This window comes from Glycine soja, chromosome 11 (genome assembly GCF_004193775.1).
Source record: "Glycine soja cultivar W05 chromosome 11, ASM419377v2, whole genome shotgun sequence".
NCBI lineage: Eukaryota > Viridiplantae > Streptophyta > Magnoliopsida > Fabales > Fabaceae > Glycine > Glycine soja.
The window spans coordinates 37,592,394-37,612,233 of NC_041012.1; the positions used below are offsets into that span (position 1 = coordinate 37,592,394).

The 19,840-nt window shown below is 32.3% G+C and overlaps 1 protein-coding gene across 1 annotated transcript; it reads left to right on the plus strand.

The window, feature by feature from the left end:
- Positions 1 to 5,064: 5,064 nt before the first annotated feature.
- On the plus strand, positions 5,065 to 9,526 carry LOC114376915 (SUN domain-containing protein 1-like). Its single transcript, XM_028335240.1, has 2 exons — positions 5,065 to 6,438; positions 8,938 to 9,526. The coding sequence occupies exons 1-2, from the start codon at positions 5,350 to 5,352 to the stop codon at positions 9,241 to 9,243; spliced, it is 1,395 nt and encodes a 464-aa protein (XP_028191041.1). The 5' UTR covers positions 5,065 to 5,349; the 3' UTR covers positions 9,244 to 9,526.
- Positions 9,527 to 19,840: the final 10,314 nt, after the last annotated feature.

Sequence of the window (19,840 nt, forward strand, 5' to 3'; positions counted from 1 at the left end):
CTATGATGAGATGCATTAGTCTTGGCTAAAAGAGCCATTCTTCTTCTTATGTGGTGCTGCATTAGTCTTCTTCGTGGAAATTTTCTTCATCTTCAAAGTTTCTGAGAAACAATAACATTAGTTGAAGTTAAAATCCAACTTAATAAATAACAAAATACATTCATGATAATTAAGGATGATAAATGACAATTAGTAAATAAAATGACAATTAATAAAGAAAATGACAATTAAAAACAAGGCCTTGTTAAATGTATATTCTCTTTTGCATTTGGAAATAATATTTCCAAATTTTGATGTCTGAAATGGATCACATTCATGGAAAATGACACTATCATCTTCACCCATGTTGTATAAGCCTCATGGCTTTATATGAATGGGCATGCTCCAATTTTTATGTAACTCTTCTACATAATAAATCATTTGAGCTTATGAAGCCAAGATGTATGGCTCATCATCATCACCATCACCAGTGTGTATTAAGTGTGCAAAACTCACTAATGTAAATCCTAGATCATGAGTCACAATTCCTCTATGAGTACGTAGTTGCATTGGCTCATGTACATTTGAAACAAAATAATTGAGAATCGACCATGGTAGTTTAACTCAATTATGTCTATCAATTTCCCATAATAAGGAACACCACCAAATCACATTTCATTGTTGATAAATGTCAACTTTATCGAATTTTCATATACATTTTGTGATATTTATTTGACATTTTAGTTAATCTTAGTCCTTGTTTTGAATCAAATTAACTTTAAATTCTGTTTTTACGTTGTTTTAAGTAGAATTTTATGTTTTAATTTTTTTAATGATTTTTTTTTTTTATAGTTTTTCCAGCAAAAATAAGTCATTTTGGCCAAAGCTCTAGGGGCCTAAAATCAACACAAAATTTTGGAAGGATAAATTGTAAAAATTGAAGATAAAAGCTAAGAAAATCAAGAGAAATATATTTTTCAAGGATAAATCAGCTGAAAAAGATAATTACTTGAATTAATTAGAAATATTATTTTTTTGTAATTTTTTGTGATTATCTCATTAATTAAACTTTACTACAATTCTATAAATAAGAGACTAGAAATTTATTGTAACAATGTAAAAGTCCCGAACAGTTCTTAAAATTATATTTTAGACTTTCACCTAGGAGAGGAAATGATAAACCTTGTTTTGCTTTAATTCTATCAATTCAATACTTCATCTTAAGTTCTTTATTTTTTTATGTACTTAATATTTTTATTTGATTGGTCATCTTATAGATGAATTTAGGAATTGACTTGTACTTTAACAAGTCTTGTTTAAATCCTAACATGAATACAATACTTAATTGAGATTATCTTTAGGGATAAAATAATCTTGATTAAGCCTCGCTAATTCTCGACCATTATCTAGTGTTAGTTTGTTATTCAAGATTTGTCTCTGCTACTACTAAGATGTTTGTTATTCAAGATTTGCATCTAAGGTTTGTGTTTCACACCTATTTCGAGGCTGCGACATAGTGCTGATTTTGTTAGTCCATTATTTGACATTTAATGTAGTCTTTTGTTTGGTAGGAGTAATATGTTAACTGTTGTGCATAAATATATTTTATAATTAAGTCAAAAAAATTATCGCATTTCGTCTCTTTTATTGCTTCTTTTTGTGAGAATCATTAGAATTTTGACATCCTATGAGTTTTTGTCAAGTAGATGCTTAAACTAATAAATTTATACTATTTTGGTGGTGTATTTTGGTGGAGTAACCACTTACTCCTCGCTTAGCGCACAGTCGCACTTAGTGCAAGATCGTGAAAAATACAGAACTGAGTTGCATTTTAAGTGAGGAAAAAGGAGGGAATTAGACATATTTAGTCTTCCCCACATTGAAGAAAGGCTAGGGCACATCCAAGGAGAGGACAATCACCCATTGGGAGCCATTCTTTCCTTTATCTCCATTTTCCCTCCATTCTTTTCCACCACATTCGCCCTTGTTGTAATTTTAAGCTTCTCATGACAATAAGAGGCTAAATCACTCATTGTTGAGAGCTTAACAATCAAACACTCTTGATGTAATAATTCTTACTATCTATTTAATGTTATTTTAGTTTCATTGTCTATTTTCTATTCTTATTTTCATGCTTGTGGTTGATCATCCATATTCATGTTATGCTTTAAGATTTAGGCATTGAAAAGTGCTTATCTCTTAAGAACTGAAAAAGAATATCTAAATAATTCATCTCTAGGGATAGAATGATGTTATTTAACCTGTTTTATACATCTTTGTTTATAATGCAATTTAGCTGGTTTATCTCTTAAGGAATTAAAAGAGGAATTGAGTAAATTAGACTCTTTCGTGTGAGGAATCATGACTAGAATATACGAGTAGCTGTAAGTGATAATTATAACAATATTGAATAGAGAAAAAACATTAACATTGCATTAAGAGTGGTTTCGGTAGACTAAGCTCCAACATATTCGTAATTCTGCATCAGCCATCGTTTCACCGCTCCGAGTGTTTGTTTTTATTGCCTTGCACATGCTAGCCAATTAGTTTAATTTTATGTCAATTTACTTTTAATGTCAAATATTACAAATAGTTGAATCAATTCATTAATTGCTTGAAAATTGAATATACATAACTCTGAGTACAATTAAAGTCCTTATGGATTTGATACTCAGACTTCTATTTTAATTTACTACTTAAATGAATTTGTACACTTGCCAATAAATTAACATAATAGGAGAGAAAAGACTACTGAACCAAGTTACAAGGTTCATCAAAGTCCTTTATCACTAACAAAAATCTAAAACTAGAATCAGTGCACCAACAACAACCAAGAACAAACACTATCCCAGATTACAAACCATCCCCCATCTTATTACATAGTTGTGATTCTCCAAACTAGCTAAAAAACCTCATCACCACATGGAAAATTCATCAGCACACTTAAGAAATGTATCTACTAGACCTTATCCTACTGAGGCCAGAACATAAGAAAACAAAGATTAAGATTATATTGTTGACACAACCGAAAACACATAAATAACAATGAACATGCGGCATTTAAAGAGCTATCCCTATAATGATCGCCCACCAACATAGTTAAGTTAAATCTGATCCAGTATGTTGTGACCAATCATAAATGACTATGGTCTATGGAGTATTAACTCTCAGCTGTCAAGTCAAGCTTTGTAGGAATCATATGAATTATATGTATCACGTTGACTAACTTTAATTTACGTATAATTCACAACACTGTCAGTCCACTCATTTTCATCAGTAATAAAAGACTCACATTAAAAAAGATTGCCATTTACTAAAATCAAAAGTGCTCAATGTAATACATATATATGAACCATTTTAGGGTTTAGTATTTTAATAATCTTACCTCAAAAGAGATTCTATACTTGATTCAGAGAAAGGTCGAAAACGTGATAGTGAGAGGGGACGTGAAACATGAGAGGGAGAGAGGGAGGGAAACGAAAAGGATTTTTGTATTATTATTAGTAAAGGGGGAAATAATAATTTAAAGCTACCTGGGGTTTTATGTAAAACCACTGTTAATTAACTATATATGGTCTTTTAAACCCCTGTTACCTTTTTGATTTGCCTATGGTTAATATAACCGCGGGAAATAAACTATAGGTAAAAACAGTTTTTCTTGTAGTGAAATATGATGAAACATAATATATAAATAAGTTTGGAGTTTGGTATCATTTAAATAAAATTAAAGGTAGTGAATGAAATAAAATTTATTCTTTTATTTAATATGTATTTAAATTATTAATTATTAACTTCAATCCTATATATAAGAAATAAATATCTAATTCATTAAGCCTAATAAAAATAGTTAAGTTTAATGAGAAAAAAGTATTAAAGCTCCTTAAACTTTATTTCTTATGTAAATAGATGTTCTAAAGTCTCAATTGATCCTTAAAATTTATTTCTTTTGTAAATAAACACCCTGAACTTTAATTTTATTTCAAACAATCCTTAAACTTGCCTATTTTACACACAGATAACTAAATTTCAATTCAGATCAATTAATTCTTAAAATTTATCCATTTCATAAACAATCTCTTATATTAAATTGAAGTTAATTTACTAATAAAAAATTTAAATTGTTTATTTATTTAACCTCAACTATTTATTATTTTTATTTTTATAAATCACTTTTCCAAACATTGAAAAATAATAAAAAAGAATGTGAGAGAATGCGTTATAATAAAGAAGGGTGGTATGGGGATATTAAATTTTGGACAAATTATGTTTTTAGTCTTAAACTTTTACTAATTTTAGTTTTTAGTTCCCTAAACTTTTTATTTGAACGGTCTTGGTCCCTAAACTATTTTATGTTTAGTTTTTGTCCTGTTGTCAAGTTACTCCATTAAATAATGACGTGACAAATAACATGTGATGATTTTTTTAAATTGCCAAAAAATACTTAGTGAAACATTTAAAATAGGTTTAATCATACAATTTTTCCCTTAATTATATTTTAAAATTCATTTTGGTCACTTAATTATGAAAATGTTCAATTTAATCCCTTAATTGTTTAAAATGTAACATTTAAATCTTTTTTCATCATATGTCAATTTCTGTGACATAAATAATCCTTTTTACAACCAATGTAAAATGTTATATTTTTTTAAAATCGGTAGAAACTAATGTAAAAGCCTAAGTTTGCATCAGCAAACACTTATTCATCAAGAACACCCTAAAATCATTTTTGACTTTTTTTAAAACGTCATAAACTAACTGACACATCATCATTTAGTAAAGAATCTTGATGGTAGAAACTAAAATTCAAACAAAAAAATAGTTAGGCATTAAGACCGTCAAATAAAAATATAGAAACTAAAACAGAACTTGGTAAGAGTTTAGGTACTAAAAACAATTTTTTCTTAAAATTTTAGGTGTGCCTCTAGCAAAAGTTGTAATGCAGGAAGCAATTACCCATATCTAATCGTCTCATTAGGCCCAACAAGCTTCAAGCCCGAGCTCAAACCACGAATTGACCAATCATGTCCCTTGTCCCGCTTCAGCTTTCTCCCTCTTTTCCGAATCAAAACCCCCCAAAAAGTACTAAGAAAAAATAAAATAAAAAACAGAGAAACTTAAACCAAAGATTCAATTCAAATCCCGTCCTCTTCATTTCAGATCTCATAAAGAACACGAAACAGTGTAAAACACGCGCTCTCTCTTTCTCTTGAACTTTCTTCTTCCTTTTCGTTTTCTCACTCTCTTGTTCTTCATTCACCCCCACACATTATTCTTAGGGTTTCCAACATTTTCTCCATTTCCCTTTATTTTTTCATTTTTATAATTTTCGAATTCGGTGTTTGAATTGAGAAGCGGTTTTAGACGATTCCGATGTCGGCTTCCACGGTGTCCATCACGGCGGCGAACCCGGGGACTCGTCGGAGACCGGTGATCGCCACTGAGAAGAAAACCGCCACTAGCCTCGAACTCCTCGCCAACGACGTCGCCGTCTCCCCGGCCGTCGCCACTTCCGGAGACGGCGCCACCGGGCGCGACCTCAGCCATCACTCGATCCGCGGCGAGGCGCTCCTCGACCGGGCGCCCCGTGACTTGACTCCAGCGAAGAAGGTCGCCGGCGCCGGCCCAAACTCGGCGTCGGGCCCGCCGCGGCGGACTCGGAAGCCCGCCGCAAAGTCCGAGAAGCCGCGGTGGCTCACGTTGGTGAGCATTTTCGGGAAGAATTTGGTGCTCTTGGTGGTGCTGGCTGGGCTGGTCCAGTTGATCCGGCGGATGTCGTTGAAATCTGGCGATGCCGCGGCAGGCGGGTTCGCTGGGTTTTCGGAATTCGAGGGCCGGATTTCGGATGTGGAGGGGCTGTTGAAGAAGACAGCAAAGATGATTCAGGTTCAAGTTGATGTGGTGGATAAGAAGATTGAGGATGAGGTTAGAGTGTTAAGGAAGGAGCTAAATGAGAAAATTGAGGAGAAAGGGGTAATTTTGGAAAGTGGGTTGAAGAAATTGGAGGCAAAGAATGAGGAATTAGAGAAGTATTTGAGTGAGTTGAAGGGAGAGAATTGGTTATCAAAGGAAGAGTTTGAGAAGTTTGTTGAGGAAGTAAGGAGTGTGAAGGGGAGTGGGTATGAGGGTGGTGGGTTGGATGAGATAAGAGAGTTTGCAAGAGGGGTGATTGAGAAGGAGATTGAGAAGCATGCTGCTGATGGGCTTGGGAGAGTGGATTATGCTCTTGCCAGCGGCGGTGGTACGGTGGTGAAGCATTCGGAGGTGTTTGATCTGGGGAGGGGCAATTGGTTCTTGAAGTCTGCTAGAAATGGTGTCAACCCCAACGCCGAGAAGATGTTGAAACCGAGCTTTGGCGAGCCTGGGCAGTGTTTCCCCTTGAAGGATACTAGAGGGTTTGTGCAGATCAGGCTCCGCACTGCCATCATTCCCGAGGCTGTCACCTTGGAACATGTAGCAAAGGTGATGCATTTTCATTCTAAATCTAAATATTGTTGTGTTCGTGCCAGTCAGTTAGTATGGTATATATGGTATACTCTTTAATTTGTTCTTGTATTGTTCCTTGATTTTAGAGTAGATGGGATGTTTGATACAGCAATTTGAGTATGCATTTACATGATGCAGTTCTCATGTTTATATACTTGGCCTGTTGTCTGATTGTGGCAAACCCAATTTATGAATTTACATGATGTGCCTGAAATAAGTTTATGTTAATACCCTAATGTATCACGGAGATGCATAACTAGTTTATTGACAAGTTTTTGCCTTTGGGTAACTTTTCAGTATAGTTTTGTAGAAGATACAGTTTTTTTCCTCCTTGTACTTGTGCTAGGAGTGCGAAATGTGATGAATTATGATTTGTGTGATTATTAGCAGTTAGGAGTCTGTATGCCGGATTTTCAAATCAAACAAATGATAACAGAAGGAATTAATGTGCTGTTTTGATTCATGAGAGTATCAAGCTTATTGTGCATGTCATGGGGGAGAGTGTCATATGTTTTTGCTTGTACAGTTGTTTCTCCCTTGAAAGTGTAATGCAATGTTTGGTTGGCCATCTTTTTTATATGGTTTATTATACTAATAATATTGAGCCATGTTTAACTATATGGTTCATATCTCCTATATAGTGTGGCAAGCAGAGATTAAAGTCCATTGCATCAATTCATATTGACACTAGAAAATAAAATAATTTGAAGAACTAACTATAACATCTATGTTTAGAGCAGTAATTTTCTTTTATTAACTGTAAAGGAAGAGAAGAGAGGGCAAGGTTTTCAGAATTATGTGACTTTGTTTTCAAACTTTCCAATAATTATCTAAAGAGCTTGGCTCATGTTGTTGAGTATTTGAACTTTTGTCTCTTAAGAAGAAAAAATGCTTCCATGTTGTATGATTGATAAAACCCATGATACCAATATTTATCGTGTCCTTTTACTTTTAGTGTTGGATGTTAAGTTTTTTTCTGTATTGAGGCTCTGATGACCAATCCAGATATAAGTTGCTAGAAAGGGGTTTTAACTTGGACCAGGGGGTGGGGGGGGGGGGTGTCATTAGGGATGAATTTTATTTATTATTATGGAAGATACCATGATTGCTACATGGATTTGCCTAGATGGCTGTTTTTCTGTATCACATGTATATCTGATATTTGTATGGTATGAATGAATGTGAAATTTTAGATATTTTCTCATTTCTGGGGAGGACTGTTGCTTGTGTAATTTTTGCATATTTTTTTATCCAACCTGCATATTTTTGTTGTTGCATCTTATTTCTCATCTACTAGTATTTAGTTTGCTACTCTTTGAAGAGGATAAATTTATGCTTTGGACATGTGTTTTTGTAATAATCAAGAAAACTAATGCAGAGGTGAGGACGTGGGAATAAGTATTGGAGATTTAACTAGTTGTAATGATGAATATAATGGGGCTTTAGACATGATTATGTATGTTGTCTTCTTTACACATGGATATATGTTACATTTATTTAATGTACCTTTTCTTGTCTATTTCTAAGAAATTTCAAACGTGGACAATTTCCCTAGAGTATTATATCCAGATATTTAACAAATGCTTAAGATGCAAAACAAAGAACTGAAATAAATTTGATTTGTGAACTTTCTTGGGTGATCCCAAAATATTGTATCTTGTCCCGTATCTGTTGTTTTATTGTGATTCCAAAATATTGTATCTTGTCCCATATCTGTTGTTTTATTGATAGGTTGGTTGTCTTTATGTTTTTGGCAGTTTAGAGCATTGGAATTTCTTATAATCATTTCAGAGTGAACTGCTTTACCAGTTATTTCCAAGTTACTAATGATCTTTCCTGGCTTTTTTTCTAACTGGATTTGTAGGAGTTAAATTTGTCCTCACTTTTGCTTATTGATCATTGAAGCTCCCTGCTTCATTAAAAGTTTTCTCTAATCTTTTACAGATATGTGTTATTGATTTACCATAAATTTCCCTTATGTTTTGTGTCTCTTTATGCTTTTGTAGGTATATGATTGAACTATTTTTTTTTAATCTTCTGTTAATTTCTCAGTTTGAGAAGTTGATGAAAACCCAAATTTTTTTGTGATGATCCTTTTTTTTTATTATCTGTTTCTATTTGGTGCATTAATGTTTAAAGATTGATTAATGATGCCATTGTAGCATACCTTGTCATTTCTGAGTGCTGATCAGACCAAATGGGAATAGAATAACTCTGATAGGTTGAGAAACCTGGCTGCTTTTGTGGGTGGATATTGAACAGAATAACACTACTTTTGAGAGACTCGGTATTAAAGATTTAAACTTGTTGTCGAATTCCATTTGGTATTTTGTTCATGATGGACATTCTTGTGTCGATAATTTTATCTTGATTTCTCTGGTGCAAGTGATTTGCCTCATTTCTTTTTATTCACTCTTTTCTTCTTATCTTTTTATATTGTTAGATGTTAGTACTGATGTTTCTTCTGTTGAACAGAGTGTTGCATATGATAGATCAAGTGCTCCTAAAGACTGCAGAGTCTCTGGTTGGCTGCAGGAGCATAATGCTGATTCTGCAATTGATACTGAAAAGATGCATCTTCTATCAGAATTTACATATGACCTTGAGAAGAGCAATGCTCAAACATTCAACGTGTTGAATTCAGCAGCTTCTGGTGTAATCAACATGGTGAGGCTCGATTTTACATCCAACCATGGAAGCCCTTCACACACATGTATATATCGCTTTAGAGTTCATGGTCACGAGCCTGACTCGGTTTCTATGATGGCATTGGAGTCATAATGTGCATGTCTTGTTTGCTTTGAATTTTGTCAATTTCTGTGTAATTGTCCAGTGTATTTTCTTTAGATGTAGGATAGGATGTCATGGACTCCTTAATTACTAGATGCAGAAATTTAACTTCGTATTGCTGCTTCAAATGGACTTTGTATCTAATGTATGATTTGAGTTAGGCAGTCGATAGATCTTGGGTATTGCAAAGCAATTTTTTTGTCTTTTAATTTTAGTGCAATGATACTAGGCAAATCAAGTCTAAAAACATGATTTCCCCCTCTTGTTAAAAGAGGCTTTAGGTGAGGTTTATTTTTTCTTTTTCCCACGTCTCTTTAAAAGTACAACTTTTTTTTTAATATACTTTTATCTTTTCTGGTTTTTATTCATTCAAGTTTTTGGTTCCCTTTTTTTACAATTTTACCTACTAGTAAAAAAACCAGTTTAATTCAAAAGCTTATATAACAAAATGGTACGCTCGGTTGCGCTTACATATAACTCATCATCAGTTGTCCAGTGCCCAGTAAAATTGACAAAATGTGTATCATCGCTAAAAAAAATTGAAATTCTTACATGTCCTTGAATTTGAACATCACTTCTTTTACACAGGATTTGAGCATTTCTTAAATTATTTGCTAATCTTAAATGGATTGATAAAATAAAAAAAGTGCAAAGAAAATTCAAGATGTATCACGGGCATTAGTGTTCAAGAATAATATATACATATGCATCTATTAATGTAAGTGGTTACTTGCGATTGATTTGTGGGTGAAGGCACGAGAGAAGAATTCGTTAGCGCTGGAAAAATTGAAGTTGCAAAGAATGTGTAAAAGATAATGAAAGAATGTGACATATTAGAAGTCAAAATAAATTAATTATTCTAATTAATTTCATAAGAGTTATAAAGTCAAATGTACAACTTTTTATATTGATAAGCCAATCTTAATTCATGGCATGTGTGACTTTTATATTAAGTAGTTAGGATAAGATTCAAACTTTAAAAAAATGTGAGCATTTTGTGATGGATTAATGGTTTAATAAATTTTTACATTACATACTAATTAAATCCTTTTTATAATACCAAACACAAGTATTTTTCGTAAAAAAAAAAAAGAAGAAATTTTAATTGAGTTGAGTTTAATTGACAAATGAAAAATGAGAAAAAAGGAATCAAATGGTAATTTTTTTTATAATAGATGATAACTAGGTTTAAATCTATTGATTATTTCATGTAAATTATTAAAGTCCCTTGCCATTCAATACCAAAAAAAAAATCATGACAATACAAAAAAAAAGTCCCATGCCATTAGTCCAATCCTAATGATTTCATGTGATTTCAACCCTTGGATAAACTTCAATAGCGCTTTTAAGAGCTTTTGATCTAGCAATTAATTATTTTATAGATCTTTTCAAACTCTTGTACCAGTAGTACAGTAAAGTTGTGGCACAGATTTGTCCATTGATAACCAAGTCAAAGGTTTTATCACTCTCTGATGAGCAAATTTAGAAATCAAGAGATTTTATACAACAGGTAGAGCAATCTAGTACTTCAAATTGTACCTGCATATTTTTTTTTCATGCCCCTCTTAATTAATTTGAATGTCCCATTACTCTCAGTTAGTTCTCTTTTGCTCTTCCATTTATTGACAATATATATGCTGATCACGTGTAGTCTCCATTCAGGAATGTCAATTTCATATACATGGGACCATTATATGAACTATCATCATAGATAATAATTGAGGCCTTGTGTCATTGTGTGTGGCTAAAAAGCTACTCTAGCTGTTCATTAAATATATGGACATTGAGGCAAAACACGCTTAGGGAGAAAAATATTGGGAATTGAATATTTTCCAACCATTTATTATTTCCAAAAAATATATATAAGCACTGTGTAGCTAATATTTTCAAATAATTATTTTACTGTATAAATATTACTCATAACTGTAGGTTACATCATACTTTGACAAATGACAACTTTATATTCCATTTTACAATTCCGTGTTTGAATAATCAGATGCTGCTGTCACAACACAGGCATCTGCAATCGCATAACTTTTTTATTTTATTTTATTTTATATTTTTGCGTGTATGATGGCATGATGATATATGGATCAAAACAGTGATTGGAAATCTTATAAATTATGAGTTCAGATAGTGCCACACACCAACCACACACTTGCTATGGAAATAACAACATTATAATATGATAATTGATATAACATGCTGAAACATATGCCACTGTTACTGTTCAATTGTTCTAGGTTTCAATTAAGCAATATAGCATGATCCGGAAGGGAAGGGAAAACGGACACAGATTGTCTAAAGCTGCGTCATTATCGACGCCATCTGTTAAGAAAGAAGTATTGTCATCTACTTAGGATATTAATAAAGTAATATATATTTAATAAATATTTTAGGTGTAAATATTCTATGCACTAACTCTATGTGTAAAAAAGTTATAATATATTATCATATATGATAATTTTGGTGTTAATTGTTACCATAATCAACTTGAAATTCATAATAACAACTTCTGATTCATTAAAAGTGTGACAAACTTTAAATGGACAATAAATTGAGGTTAAACTCTATTTTTAATTACTTAATTTGTTTTACTTCTTTATACTCGCAGAAGGAGGAAACTACCCCGTTTTTTTCACTCAAGGAAAGGAAATTTGGTCGCAAACAAGTTGGCTCATTTAACTTTAAATTTTGATGAGATGTATTGGGTTGAGGATGCTCCCACCCAGATTGTGGCTCTTATTGAGTATGTATGTAATTGTCTTTTCAAACTTATCTTCTTCGCAATAAAATTAATTTGAACTTAAAAAAAGCTATTAGATTTTATATATCTTAAAGCTAATTCATATTAAGTAAAGTAGTAGTAGATATATAAAGTGCATCTCAAGAGTTGAGGCATCCTGACATGTGAGACTAATTCCCAGCACCCCCTCAACTAGAATAGGCAACTGAGAATAACATATTTATTGACTTTATTAATAATTAATTTTCATTAGAAAATTTTGTTTTTTTATTTGAATTTTGTTTTAAATTATTTTTTTCATACATAAAACTCAAACTTAACATCCTACACTTAAAAAATCCAAAACGAGTTTCACTCGCCCGAGATAATATCTCGTTGATTACTTAAATGTTAATAAATGTGTTTTTTTTATATATTTTCGATATACTTATGCCTTTTCTATTAAAAATCTGAAGAATTTTAACCATTAATATATTGGTCAAAGGGATATTATACTCTCACTATAATTTAAAATAAAAAAATATTTATTAATTTTTAATTGATATTTTGAAGACTTTCATTAATGAGCTCAAAAGTTCTCTTCTTATGTAATGTTGCACAAGTTATTTTAGTTAATTTTTAATTTTTTTTATTAGATAAAAAGTTTATTTGATTGTTTAATTAATAAATTCTTTTAAGCAGTTTATAGTATTTGTTTAAATACCACCTTCTAACTTTTCATATTTTATTATGTTTAAAATATTTATTCAATTTTTTTATTATTCTTTTTAAATGTTATTTATATCATTTTATATTTTTTAATTACTTTAATAATTAATTTTATTATATACTTATGATTTAATAAGCTAACTTAAATGTTTTTGACTATCAATTACCAACTAACTTTTCAACTAGTTTTGTTAAACATAATTTTAATATATATATATATATATATATATATATATATATAATATGTAATTAATGTTCTTATTTACTTTAAAACTATTTTTAAATTTTCTGTTATACCCTTTATTTACTTTTATCTCTCATTAATAGTACTGGAGTAGTAATTTATTAATGCCTAAGAGTTACTCCTATGCAAAAAAAACAATGGTTGACAAAATGAAAACTCATGTGATCTTAACTAGACAAATACATAAAAACAAATTATCCTCTACTATGTGAACAAATAAAAAGGAACAATCCTCTTAAGACATTAGTTAGCAATAATGTAAGAAATTGGGACAGAAGATTAAACTCTCAAGAGCCATTCATTGTCCTCATTCCTTAGATCACATAAAAATTGGTGAAGATAACTTGATATTAGATTGGAATTTGGATTAGATTGATTTGGTTTAATAAGCATGAAAACAGGAATACCAAGGAGTGTGTCTGTGAAGTGGTAGTGTAGTGGGCTCCACTATGCCATTCGAAAAGCAAATGGTCATCCTCTATTTTGGGGAGAATGATATACTTTTTCCATGAAGAAAACTGCCGCCATTTTGGTGTTATTCTAGGCTGGCTTCGTCTCTTTGCAAGGTGGCGTATTACCACAAAAGTTAGAGAGAGCATGCATGAATGAATAGTTTATTACATCACCAAAATCATCATTGGGGACCATACTACTCTACCTCCACCTTTATAACTAGCTTCAATTTTCACTCCTTTTTTTTTCCTTATTTTTTTTTCTTTTCCTTCATTAGATTCTATCATGGCTGATAAGCGGCAACATGCATTCATTCAGCTACTTTGAAACTGGCCCCATTTGGTGACCAGTTTGACTTTGACTGTTGATTCATCCCTTTGGGAGAGCCTCTTTGTGCCTATGGTTTTGAGCTTTTTTAACATTTTGTTTAAGGGCCAACTTCATTCATGGAGTTAGGTTAGAGGACCACTTTTCCACTCTTTTCATATGTACGTTATTTCCCAATGGACCATTTGCTAATTGCTTTGCTAGTATAACAAATTGGTATAAAATTATGCGGTTTAGTATAACAATAATAGTAAATCAAATTTGAACAATGTCACACGTTCTTCAAATTTGATTTAATTACTATTAGTACGATGGTGACTCAAAAAATTGAACAATGTACCATATGAATATGATGTCCCAAATTAATATTACCCGGAACAAATTTTTTCATAAATATTCGATGGAGATCTCAATCCATGCTGGCATGATGTTGCGCTTGATTATTTTCATAGAAATCATGATTGCTTTCACGAAGGTTGTTATGAAAGTTTCTAAAAAATAACCACTTCTCTTCCTTAAAGACTAATACATTTTTATATTCTCATGATTGTTTTTTTATTTTAGAAGATATTCTCATGATTGTTGAGCATTAAAAAAATGCTTCAAAGGGCGCTTCAGGCAAATTCTAGCTACTAACGTAACTTACTTACTTTATCTTTTCACCCCTTATTTCAGCAATATACTTTAACATCGATCAGGAAGTGTATATCAAACAAAAGAAAAGTGAAATGAAAGTTAGATCAATATATAAAATCATGATGTTTAGATTTATGTACAAAAACTAATTGTACCAAATTTATTAACAAAAAAAAGTAAAATAAAAGGGTATAATTTCTTCTAGGTGCAAAGCATTATATATCTATTGATAAATATTTTGGAAAACATAATATTCACTATAACTGTGAAACATGCTTATAGGAAAAGGAAAAAAAAGAAGACGATTACGGTTAGATTTATGTAATTCATACGCTGTTAAGGTGCACTCTCCGCATCTAATTTTTTTTTCCTTTTCCTTCTCTTTCTCTCTCATCCCTTCTCCAACTGCCGCTCCGTTCTCCGACCGTCGCTCACCGCTGCCGGAGGCACTTTCCGGTGCCGATGACCCTCTTTTTTTTTTCTATTCCTCTCTAAAAAAATTAGAAAAACAGAAATGCTTCCACCGCTACCGAAGCGGAGCTCCGCCGTCGCTCCCATTGACAAGAGAAGAGAATCGCAGTGAGTGATACCACTATATGAAGAAGACAAAAGGCCCAGGAAAAGCGTATTCATCGTCGTCGTCATCATCATCATCATCCTAATCGACAGAACTGAAAAGAATCAAACTCGAGAAGTGAAGATTCAGGGTTCGATCCTCACTGTGTTGTTGTCTCGTTTGTTTTGGCGCTCCATCATGAGCAATAACATGGAAATCAACAACAGGAAAGAGATTGAAATTGTCTGACGCGGTTGCCGACGTAGTCGGAGGCACCAAGAGAACTTTGACGATGAAGGTGAAATTCAGAGGGTTAGGGTTTGAGTTCGAATTGGGTTGGGAAAGTGATATTGATAATGAGTTGGAATCCAGGGTGGTGGAAGGGCTTGCGTGACGAGGACAAAACGGAAAATGCCGCCATCGGTGATAGGAGGGGAATGGCGGTGGTGGGTTGTGATGAGCTGCCGGAGATGGAGGAGCCGCTGGAAGGGAGAAAGAACCGTCAGAGAGAAAGTGAAGTAAAAGGGAACTGCTTTGGTGCAGAGGGTGTATGATAAGAGTGTGTGTCTTAGATTAATTAATCGATTTCAAAAAATGATACTTGAAGGATCACTAACACCTTAAAAAAAAAAAGAAAAAAAGAAAGGTTATCATCTTTCAACCTATATTATAAATTTAAATATACATTTATTAAAGTTATATTGTCCTTTTCATTTTCTCCTAGTGATTTTTATACAAAACAAACAAGAAGATTCAAATATAATCCGAAAAAATCTTCTACGGGTAGATAATAAAATTTTGTTAACAATAAAAAGAACAAAAAGTATGGATTATTGTGAAAAAAACATTATTATTTGCAAAAAAGAAGCTAAAGTTTAACTATTTGTAATATAATGGTTATAACTTATAATACTTTGCATATTATTTGTTTGAAGAAAAAAATGATAGGGATAACAAAGGAGGGTTTTCTTTAACTATTTATTCTATTGGATGAGAAATATTAACGATATTTTTTTTGTGATGGGTTGCATTTTATTAAAAATTACCAATTTTGATAAGTTTTGTTTCTTAATTAATGTTTCTTTCTCTTTTTTATATTAAATGAGAAACAAAACCTAAAAATTAGTGATTTATAATAAATTCTAATCAATTATAGAGAGAGTATCCAAAAGAGAGTGTTTTAATACTTTACATAGTATTTGTTTGAAAAAAAATGATAGGAATGAAAAAGTAAGATTTTCTTTAACCATTTAGTTTGTTGGATGAAGGATGTTATCGATACTCTTAGATATTCTCTTTGTGATTGATTAGGTTTTATTAAAAATTATCAATTTTAGTAGGTTTTGTTTCTTAACTAATGTTTTTCTCTCATTTGTTTTAAATGAGAAATAAAGCCTATCAAAATTGATGATTTTCAATAAATTCTAACAGAATAAATATTAGAAAAAGAGTGTTAATAATATTTTTCTTGGTCGATCTTTTAATTGGGGAGAAAAATCTCCCTTTATCTAATTTTGACCTTCTTCTAGAAGATTTGGAAGGGAGGAAAAGCAATTTTTTTTAAATAGCTTGACTGAAATATCCTTATGATTATTTTGAAATACAAAATTACCCCAATCTTATTTAGGTATATAATGTGTTTATTCTTTTGCTACCATTCTTCCATTCGCACGTCCCATCTCCGCCGTTCCCAACCTGCTAGAGCTTCAACCAAGAAGCCTCAACAACTAGAGCTTTGAAACGTCCCTTTATTGATACAACTGTGAAATTGTCCCTTGTCTCTGGTGCATCGCCTATCTCCAATTATTTTCCATCCATTTTCTTTTGCATCTAGGTAAATTTCTTTACTTACTTGATGTTTGCCATTGTTTAGCATATGTTTTAAGCTAGTATTGATATTCTTTACTACATAGTGTTTGGCATTATTGTGCAATAAGGATTCAAATGATGCAATAAAAATAAAATAAAAATTTAAAACCTATCCTTTGTCCTTGTAAACCAAACAAGGATAAGGTTATTTCCCCCTTTCTCCTCTACTCTAACCAAACAAAATATGTAATTGAAATTCCTTTCCTTCCTTCCAATGATTCAAACAGAGCTTTGGGTACAAATGCTTGATTCATCTAATATTTAAGGCGTATTAGATTGGTTTTTGAAAAGATTTTAAAAGATTTCTTTGTGATGAAAAAGTCTTTTGATATTCAATCATGACTATCAACATATTTTAGAAAAGAGTTTCAAAATCTAGTGATATTCAATTGAAACTTTTTAGAAATAACAAAATGTCTTATGGTATTAACAAAAAAAAAAAAATTCAAATTTTGATGATTATTTTCTAAAGTGGATTTTGTGTAATATTTTAGTAGGAAGTCATCCAACAGTCTCATCTAAATCCTTGTAACTTTTCCAAAAAAAAAATAATCTCCCATCAAACATGAATTTCTCTTTTTTATTGAAGGCTATACAAACATTGGTACAATGCCTAGATGATTTTTTCTTTCTTTTTATCTTGTGGTGTTGTTTATGGTGGACAAGCAATTAAGTGGTCCATTAGTAAACCACCAAAATTTCATTTGTTTTAGTTGTTCAAAGTCTAGTCTACCCTAACAACCCTAATTACCAACCTTTATTTTTTGTTTTCTGCCACCTCTTATCTCCAACATTTTTTCACTCTCAATCCTCATCCACAACCATGGTGGATCTTGACAAACCCCAATTTACAACATGAAATCTAGTCGTACTTGTTCTCTTTTGTTCTCTGCATAACCACCTCGTCTTTGAGGTTCTATCCTGTTGAATAAATACACACAAATGCAAACCCAAAATCACAACACATAAAGCAAAAACCTAATTTCAAATGAGATGATTGTTGGAGGAGCCCTAGAGGCCAATCCATTTATATGATATGTTTTGTATCATGACTTTGGTTTATATATTTTATACACAAGACATTTTAGTTATTATATGATTTGTTCTATAATATGGTAACGTTCTTATAATAAGTGTACTATTCAATGATGCGAGATTCATTGAGTGATAAAACATTATTCTTAAATCTTCGTAGTTGAGTATTATTGTTAATTAGGATGATGATAATACATTAAGACTATTGTGTGAGTAGATTGATGATCACATCTCAAAGGTCAAGAATATGAGATATCAAGTCGAGACACAAGTATAAATGTTAGAAGTAATATTTGTATTGGATTGATCCACCATGAGCGAGAAGGCTTGATAATAGTTATGTAAGTGCCATAAGCAATGATAGTTCGATAAATTACTGAGACGATTTCTACATTGATGGATTATTGACCTATATTTTGTCTCGTCCAATGTCTGATTTTGAATGCTCATGACCACCCATTGACAATTTCTCTCAATGATATAGACTTGAACTCTCATCTCAAGTAGCCATTGAATTGTTTCTAATATCGCCAGAGCTTCTCCTTCATGAGGTAAGGGCTAGGAGTTCTTCAAAACTATGCACATCTTGACAAAGCATCCCATATCATCTCAATTGCACACCCCAAAACCATATTTCCTTAGATTGTCAAAGAAGGTTGTGTCGACATTACACTTTAAGGCTCCTTGGGATGGTGGAGTTCATCTAAGAGTCCCCGAGCTACAAGAATGGGGATTCTAAAAAACAGTGATAGACTTGGCCTATTTCTAGTCTTGGAGCAAATGTTTGGTGTGAAAAATAGTCGAATGAGGATCCTATGCAATGTCATTCCAAAGTAAATCATTCTTACAGGATCATATGCTTCATAACATCATGGCAAAGTCTTCATGTTGCTGGTCACATAGAGAATTAATTGAGCACAATGAAGACTAATTTTACAAAGCTTTTAGCACTTCCTATGTAGTAAAGGAAGTATTACCTGGTCAAGGCTAGCCTTGCTCTAACATTGATGCATTGCTTGACACCCCACAAAAATGCACCAAGAATTTTTAAGGTTTGACTCACACAATGGGCATATTCTAGGGTATGTAACTCCACGGATCTAGAGGTTCAACCTAGTAGGTAGACATTCCCTACACAACCTCCAAAGGAAAGCCTTGACTTTCAGGGGAATCTTTAGCCTTCATATTATATTTCAATCCCCTTCATTTTCCAAATGAAGCAAAGAATGGATTCTACTTACATAGGTATAATAAGTTGACTTCAGTGTAGGTACCATCTCTTCTCCACCTCTAAATCCTTGAATCATCTCTAGTTAGATCGATGCTACTGATGGTAGATACATCCCTTTCGTCCAACACAACCTGAAACTTTATGTGATCCCAACATCTTTTGTCATGAATAATAAAATCACTTACATGCAATATTTCCTCAATGTTGGGATGTGGTGTTTGAACATATGCATCATTTTCCTTTAGTGAAGGGTCACCCCAAACCTTAATAGATGCTTCATTTCTAACCATCTACTACCTTCCTTAACTAATGGTTGGAAATTCCAAATGATTCTCCAAGTATAACTTGGATTATAGCCAAGCTTAGCCTCCAAGAACTCTATTCTTGGGTAATATTTAGCTTTGAAGATGTGAGAAATTAAAGCATCGAGGTAGGTGATCAATCTTCACCTTTGTTTTCCTAACATAGCTAGGTTGGAATTAAACCATGAATATTTCGAAAGCCCATTGGCTCATTTGTTTTTGTGCATAGTTAGTTTCTCCCAACATAACCAATTGGTACCTTTTCAACCCCTTCTAGATGTCCCCCATCACAATGAATTCATCATTCATTCGATTTTCTCCCCCAAGGAGACAGGAAAGAGGAAATCACTCATAATATAGGAATTAATTGACTATAAAACAACCTTAACCATCACTTATTTTCCAGCCCCAATTCCACGACTGAATTTTTTGCCACACCTTTTCCTTAACGAAATTAAAAACATCGTTCTTCTTCCATCCC

Excerpts from the sequence above, each read along its gene's own strand:
- LOC114376915 (XM_028335240.1), top strand. The coding sequence starts at position 5,350 with ATGTCGGCTTCCACGGTGTCCATCACGGCGGCGAACCCGGGGACTCGT. Across the intron at positions 6,439-8,937 it reads CCTTGGAACATGTAGCAAAG|AGTGTTGCATATGATAGATC; the intron begins GTGATGCATTTT and ends TCTGTTGAACAG.